This window comes from Brachyhypopomus gauderio, chromosome 9 (genome assembly GCF_052324685.1).
Source record: "Brachyhypopomus gauderio isolate BG-103 chromosome 9, BGAUD_0.2, whole genome shotgun sequence".
Lineage (NCBI taxonomy): Eukaryota > Metazoa > Chordata > Actinopteri > Gymnotiformes > Hypopomidae > Brachyhypopomus > Brachyhypopomus gauderio.
The window spans coordinates 4,260,438-4,268,132 of NC_135219.1; the positions used below are offsets into that span (position 1 = coordinate 4,260,438).

Below are 7,695 nucleotides of genomic sequence, written 5' to 3' on the forward strand. Positions count from 1 at the left end.
CAACTGCATGTCCGTGTGGTAACCTACACAACAGCACTCCAAGCAGCAGCAATCAGCTGCTATAGCAATAGTTCAGTCTTTGTTCTCTCTCCCCTCCTCTCTCAATGCTCACTGATGGGTCTGGACTCTGTACACTGAAGTCTGCGTTCCTTTGCTTCTCTCAGTTACTGTGGTAAATGTTGAAAAGACTTCACCCCTGACCCTTGACCCAGAAGCTACGAGGTCGAGCAGTTTGCTTCAAGTTGTTCAATGCATGGACATTGGATGTTCGAAACTCGCCGTTACTGCTGAAATAGGGGCTGTAATGTCCTGGTGGGCATCACACAAGCTCTGCAGGAGCAGGTTCTCAACGGTTATTAGTGGCTTTCCAGGCCTGGTTCGTGTCTATGGGCACTTGGGAAAGGGGTCGGAGGTCATGTTTGAAATGAGCTGTGGGCTCTGACGATGGTTTTCTCTGCTCCCTCTCCCTCTAGTCGCCTCCCTCGATCTCCCTTTGACCCTCTGTCCCTCTTGTCTTGCAGAAGTATCCAGAGAAGCTGTACTTCGAGGGCCTGGCGGAGCAGGTCAACCCCCCCATGCCCCTCCAGCCGCAGTATCTGCCCATCTACTTCGGCAACGTGTGTCTGCGCTTCCTGCCGGTGTTCGACATCGTCATCCACCGCTTCCTCGAGCTCCTGCCCGTCTCCAAGTCCCTGGAGACGCTGCTGGACCACCTGGGAGGGCTCTACAAGTTCCACGGTGAGGAGGACGAGGGAGACGTTTGGCTGGGTTGATCAGAAAACCAGTGGTATGTCCCTGGTGATACCGGTGTTGCGGTTGGCTCTGTGGCAAGTCTGAGCCTCTCAACCACTCCCAGCCTCGGCTTGCTGATTCGTCTTGAGCACATCAACTCCATTTTGAGTATCACATAGGACAAATCCAGTCAATGCAATTAAAATTTCCATGTTTACAATAGACTGATCTTGAAATTAAAAAGAATTTAAAAGAATGAAGTTTTAGCCATTTGTGGCACGATTGTAGAATTGTAAATCGATCGCCTGTTCGGAAGAGAAGCGGTCACCTGCCCCAGCGGCAGGATGGGCGCACGTGGGCGACGGGCGAGGTGACCTTGAGCGTTGTTTCCTCAGACCGGCCGGTGACGTACCTGTACAACACGCTGCACTACTACGAGCGTCACCTGCGTGAGCGCACCAACCTGAAGCGCAAGTTGGTCCACGCCATCATGAGCTCGCTGAAGGACAACCGCACGCCCGGCTGGTGCCTCAGCGACACCTACCTGAAGTTCGGCATGAACCCGCGTGACGACAACATCTGGGTGCCTGACGACACCTACTACTGCAAACTCATCGGCCGCCTCGTTGACAATATCCTTCGGTTCCGGTTCTGGTTGAGAGAACAGAAAGAGGGTTCTAGCTAGCAGCCGTTAACTGAAGTTGTTGAGTGAAATGTGCTAATGTTTCGGAAAGGCTGTTGGGGTCTACTTTAATCCCCACAAAACACACACGCACACACCCTTCAACGTTTTCCTTAGCGGGTCCTACCGATGGCGGGGAAGTCTCCGGGCCCGTTCCCAAACTGCGACTGGCGCTTTAACGAGTTCCCCAACCCGGCGGCACACGCGCTTCACGTGACCTGTGTGGAACTGATGGCCCTCGCCGTGCCCGGCAAGGACGTGGGAAACGCACTGCTCAATGTCGTGCTTAAGAGGTCAGAGTTCATCTGTAGACTAGTTAAATGTAGTTCTACTACACGCATGTCCTCCTCTAGTTATACTATATGTGCAGTATGTCCTCCTCTAGTAATACTATATGTGCAGTATGTCCTCCTCTAGTTATACTATATGTGCAGTATGTCCTGCTGTAGTTATACTATATGTGCAGTATGTCCTCCTCTAGTTATACTATATGTGCAGTATGTCCTCCTCTAGTAATACTATATGTGCAGTATGTCCTCCTCTAGTTATACTATATGTGCAGTATGTCCTGCTGTAGTTATACTATATGTGCAGTATGTCCTGCTGTAGTTATACTATATGTGCAGTATGTCCTGCTGTAGTTATACTATATGTGCAGTATGTCCTGCTGTAGTTATACTATATGTGCAGTATGTCCTGCTGTAGTTATACTATATGTACAGTATGTCCTCCTCTAGTTATACTATATGTACAGTATGTCCTGCTGTAGTTATACTATATGTGCAGTATGTCCTGCTGTAGTTATACTATGTGTGCAGTATGTCCTGCTGTAGTTATACTATGTGTGCAGTATGTCCTCCTCTAGTTATACTATATGTGCAGTATGTCCTGCTGTAGTTATACTATATGTGCAGTATGTCCTGCTGTAGTTATACTATATGTGCAGTATGTCCTGCTGTAGTTATACTATATGTGCAGTATGTCCTGCTGTAGTTATACTATATGTGCAGTATGTCCTGCTGTAGTTATACTATATGTGCAGTATGTCCTGCTGTAGTTATACTATGTGTGCAGTATGTCCTGCTGTAGTTATACTATGTGTGCAGTATGTCCTGCTGTAGTTATACTATGTGTGCAGTATGTCCTGCTGTAGTTATACTATATGTGCAGTATGTCCTGCTGTAGTTATACTATATGTGCAGTATGTCCTGCTGTAGTTATACTATATGTGCAGTATGTCCTGCTGTAGTTATACTATGTGTGCAGTATGTCCTGCTGTAGTTATACTATATGTGCAGTATGTCCTGCTGTAGTTATACTATATGTGCAGTATGTCCTGCTGTAGTTATACTATATGTGCAGTATGTCCTGCTGTAGTTATACTATGTGTGCAGTATGTCCTGCTGTAGTTATACTATGTGTGCAGTATGTCCTGCTGTAGTTATACTATATGTGCAGTATGTCCTGCTGTAGTTATACTATATGTGCAGTATGTCCTGCTGTAGTTATACTATATGTGCAGTATGTCCTGCTGTAGTTATACTATATGTGCAGTATGTCCTGCTGTAGTTATACTATATGTGCAGTATGTCCTGCTGTAGTTATACTATGTGTGCAGTATGTCCTGCTGTAGTTATACTATGTGTGCAGTATGTCCTGCTGTAGTTATACTATATGTGCAGTATGTCCTGCTGTAGTTATACTATATGTGCAGTATGTCCTGCTCTAGTAATACTATATGTGCAGTATGTCCTGCTGTAGTTATACTATGTGTGCAGTATGTCCTGCTGTAGTTATACTATGTGTGCAGTATGTCCTGCTGTAGTTATACTATGTGTGCAGTATGTCCTGCTGTAGTTATACTATATGTGCAGTATGTCCTGCTGTAGTTATACTATATGTGCAGTATGTCCTGCTGTAGTTATACTATATGTGCAGTATGTCCTGCTGTAGTTATACTATATGTGCAGTATGTCCTGCTGTAGTTATACTATATGTGCAGTATGTCCTGCTCTAGTAATACTATATGTGCAGTATGTCCTGCTGTAGTTATACTATGTGTGCAGTATGTCCTGCTGTAGTTATACTATGTGTGCAGTATGTCCTGCTGTAGTTATACTATGTGTGCAGTATGTCCTGCTGTAGTTATACTATATGTGCAGTATGTCCTGCTGTAGTTATACTATATGTGCAGTATGTCCTGCTGTAGTTATACTATGCATTCTTACAAAACTGATGTCTGGTGGCCACTGGGTGTACGTGAAATAAGGCACCTCTGTGTCAAACTGTTGTGAGTCATCACTGTGTATATGAATACTAACGCAGATGGTGTGTGTGTGTGTGTGTGTGTGTGTGTGTGTGTGTGTGTGTGTGTGTGTGTGTGTGTGTGTGTGTGTGTGTGTGTGTGTGTGTGTGTCCTGCAGTCAGCCTCTGGTCCCCAGGGAGAACGTGACCGCCTTTATGAACGCCATCGGCCTGGTCATCACTGCCCTGCCAGTACGTCCAGTTTCTTCACACTCCCAACATATTTACTCTTTCTCCTCTTCCCTTCTTTCTCTCCTTCTTTTCCTCCCTTCCTCTTTCCCCCTCCACTTGTTCCGTACCCCCTCTCTCCTTCTCCTTTTCCCTCTCTTTCTCTCTCCCTCTCTCATTCTCTCCTTTCTTTTTCTCTGAACCCTGTACCCAGTCTTCTGTCTCTGTCCTCCGTAGTCCTTTATTCTTTGTGATTCCTTCCGTGTTGCTCTGTACGGTTCTGTCAGGAACGCACGTTAATCACGGTCTGTACGGTTCTGTCAGGAACGCACGTTAATCACGGTCTGTACGGTTCTGTCAGGAACGCACGTTAATCACGGTCTGTACGGTTCTGTCAGGAACGCACGGTAATCACGGTCTGTACGGTTCTGTCAGGAACGCACGTTAATCACGGTCTGTACGGTTCTGTCAGGAACGCACGTTAATCACGGTCTGTACGGTTCTGTCAGGAACGCACGTTAATCACGCTCTGTACGGTTCTGTCAGGAACGCACGTTAATCACGCTCTGATCTTCTGAAGCACTTCAGCCCTTGGCAGCTGTGTTTAGAACGTTATGGAATATCTGCCAACTCACTAACTCTTAATGCATTGGCAGACTGTCACACTCGGTTATGTTCGTGCCAAAATGCACCAGCCAGACCATCCATATCCACAGTTACATCCACAAGTTTTTACTTAACATGGTCTGTTCGACTTCAAGTTCACTTATCTTGGGCTCGCATCAGACATATTCTGACTCTTATGCTATTGATTGACTACTAATGACCTGTCAAGGCCATGATCCGTGTGTAAACCTGAGGCTGGTCAAATGAATCTGATACATCACCTTATTACTCTCACTTTATCAGTCAGCTGAGGAAGGATAAGTGGAATATTCCATTAAAGTGGTAAATATTAGGGGAAGACAGAAGGACATGGAGAAGGTTCATGTTAGACAGGTTCATGTTAAAACGTCGAGTGAAACGTCCAAAAGCTGACACGACCATAGAGCTGCGTAGCTTCTTTTTTTGTGTTTTACTTATTAGATAGCATTTTAATTACTATAATGTCGTAGTAAGACGGAACTCCTTTGCCATACGTTCACAGCAGTGTATTAATATATGAATATACTAGCTAGTTTTTCGGACAACGCCAGCTTGTTTGCGTGTATTTCGGCTGAGCTACCCTTTCTTCCTTCCCTCCAGGAACCCTACTGGATCGTGTTGCACGACCGCCTGGTTAGCGTGATCAGCAGCCCCGCGCTAACGTCGGAGACCGAGTGGGTGGGCTACCCGTTCCAGCTGCTGGACTTCACGGCGTGCCATCAGTCGTACTCGGAGATGTACTGCAGCTACGTGCTGGCGCTGGCCCACGCCGTCTGGCATCACTCCAGCATCGGGCAGCTGTCCCTCATCCCCAAGTAAGAAGCGCCGCGGACTCCCAGAGTAGCGTTTAACCCGGGTGAAGAAGTGTTGGCGAAGACCCGCTAGCTAAACCATACCAGGGTAGTGTAACCGCACCGCTGACGGACGTGACTCGTCCAACCTCCGCGCTGTCGGTTCAGAGTCGTGAGCGGTGATCAGAGTGGCCCTGGCCGTGAATGTAGAACCACACTCGGCTATCTGGCACCGTGGAGCTGATCCGTCGTATCTCGGCTGGCTACCCCGGGCCGTCCTGAAGTATCGCAAGTGCTGGTGCCCGTGGGGGGGGAAAGTGCTCCTTGGTGTGAATAAATGAATGTGTTAACAGAGAGACCCGGCTTGTGAAAAAAAGAAAAATAAAAACCCACAGAGGCACCGCGGGCGTGATGTGCATGGCACTGAAGCCTGTTTGAAGAGGCTAAAAGCCTTGGCCCTCGGCGTACAGAGGTAACCGTTTCAGTAAGCTGGCCTTGTTAGTCTTCCTTCTTGATGCCTGGAGCTCTGGGCGGGCGACTGGTGTCTGGAGGGGTGTTTGAGTAAGTGAGAAGGCTTCCATTAAGTCTCGCCTGCATTCATTCTGTTGTGGAGGTTCTGATAAGCTCCCGCCCCAAAACCCCGCGTAGACTCTCTGTGGTCTGTCTGTCCGGTTGGCTCGTGTATCGGGTTGTGGATGTGGAAGCGGCTGAGGGCTGAGGGCGCTACGGTGCCGGGGATCCTCTTACTCCTTTGACCGCGGGACGGGCTCCGGCAAGGCAGAAGAGGACCTGGCTTCTGAAGACCAGTGGAGGAGTTGCACCTGAAGACCAGTGGAAGAGTTGCACCTGAAGACCAGTGGAGGAGTTGCACCTGAAGACCAGTGGAGGAGTTGCACCTGAAGACCAGTGGAAGAGTTGCTTCTGAAGACCAGTGGAGGAGTTGCACCTGAAGACCAGTGGAGGAGTTGCACCTGAAGACCAGTGGAGGAGTTGCACCTGAAGACCAGTGGAGGAGTTGCACCTGAAGACCAGTGGAGGAGTTGCACCTGAAGACCAGTGGAGGAGTTGCACCTGAAGACCAGTGGAGGAGTTGCACCTGAAGACCAGTGGAGGAGTTGCACCTGAAGACCAGTGGAGGAGTTGCACCTGAAGACCAGTGGAAGAGTTGCACCTGAAGACCAGTGGAGGAGTTGCACCTGAAGACCAGTGGAGGAGTTGCACCTGAAGACCAGTGGAGGAGTTGCACCTGAAGACCAGTGGAGGAGTTGCACCTGAAGACCAGTGGAGGAGTTGCACCTGAAGACCAGTGGAGGAGTTGCACCTGAAGACCAGTGGAGGAGTTGCACCTGAAGACCAGTGGAGGAGTTGCACCTGAAGACCAGTGGAGGAGTTGCACCTGAAGACCAGTGGAGGAGTTGCACCTGAAGACCAGTGGAAGAGTTGCACCTGAAGACCAGTGGAGGAGTTGCACCTGAAGACCAGTGGAGGAGTTGCACCTGAAGACCAGTGGAGGAGTTGCACCTGAAGACCAGTGGAGGAGTTGCACCTGAAGACCAGTGGAGGAGTTGCACCTGAAGACCAGTGGAGGAGTTGCACCTGAAGACCAGTGGAGGAGTTGCACCTGAAGACCAGTGGAGGAGTTGCACCTGAAGACCAGTGGAGGAGTTGCACCTGAAGACCAGTGGAGGAGTTGCACCTGAAGACCAGTGGAGGAGTTGCACCTGAAGACCAGTGGAGGAGTTGCACCTGAAGACCAGTGGAGGAGTTGCACCTGAAGACCAGTGGAGGAGTTGCACCTGAAGACCAGTGGAGGAGTTGCACCTGAAGACCAGTGGAGGAGTTGCACCTGAAGACCAGTGGAAGAGTTGCACCTGAAGACCAGTGGAGGAGTTGCACCTGAAGACCAGTGGAGGAGTTGCACCTGAAGACCAGTGGAGGAGTTGCACCTGAAGACCAGTGGAGGAGTTGCACCTGAAGACCAGTGGAGGAGTTGCACCTGAAGACCAGTGGAGGAGTTGCACCTGAAGACCAGTGGAGGAGTTGCACCTGAAGACCAGTGGAGGAGTTGCACCTGAAGACCAGTGGAGGAGTTGCACCTGAAGACCAGTGGAGGAGTTGCACCTGAAGACCAGTGGAGGAGTTGCACCTGAAGACCAGTGGAGGAGTTGCACCTGAAGACCAGTGGAAGAGTTGCACCTGAAGACCAGTGGAGGAGTTGCACCTGAAGACCAGTGGAGGAGTTGCACCTGAAGACCAGTGGAGGAGTTGCGCCTGAAGACCAGTGGAGGAGTTGCGCCTGAAGACCAGTGGAGGAGTTGCGCCTGAAGACCAGTGGAGGAGTTGCGCCTGAAGACCAGTGGAGGAGTTGCACCT

At 49.4% G+C, this 7,695-nt stretch overlaps 1 protein-coding gene across 4 annotated transcripts in view; it reads left to right on the top strand.

Annotated features, from left to right (window-relative positions):
- The window catches only part of med23 (mediator complex subunit 23), a 40,804-nt gene that overhangs the window by 28,478 nt on the left and 4,631 nt on the right, over window positions 1–7,695 (top strand). For all 4 annotated transcript variants that reach the window (XM_077016556.1, XM_077016558.1, XM_077016557.1 and 1 more), the window contains 5 exons: window positions 522–738; window positions 1,128–1,364; window positions 1,542–1,707; window positions 3,838–3,910; window positions 5,132–5,346. In XM_077016556.1, coding sequence (XP_076872671.1) covers window positions 522–738; window positions 1,128–1,364; window positions 1,542–1,707; window positions 3,838–3,910; window positions 5,132–5,346 — 908 coding nt within the window. The remainder of the gene's footprint in view (window positions 1–521; window positions 739–1,127; window positions 1,365–1,541; window positions 1,708–3,837; window positions 3,911–5,131; window positions 5,347–7,695) is intronic.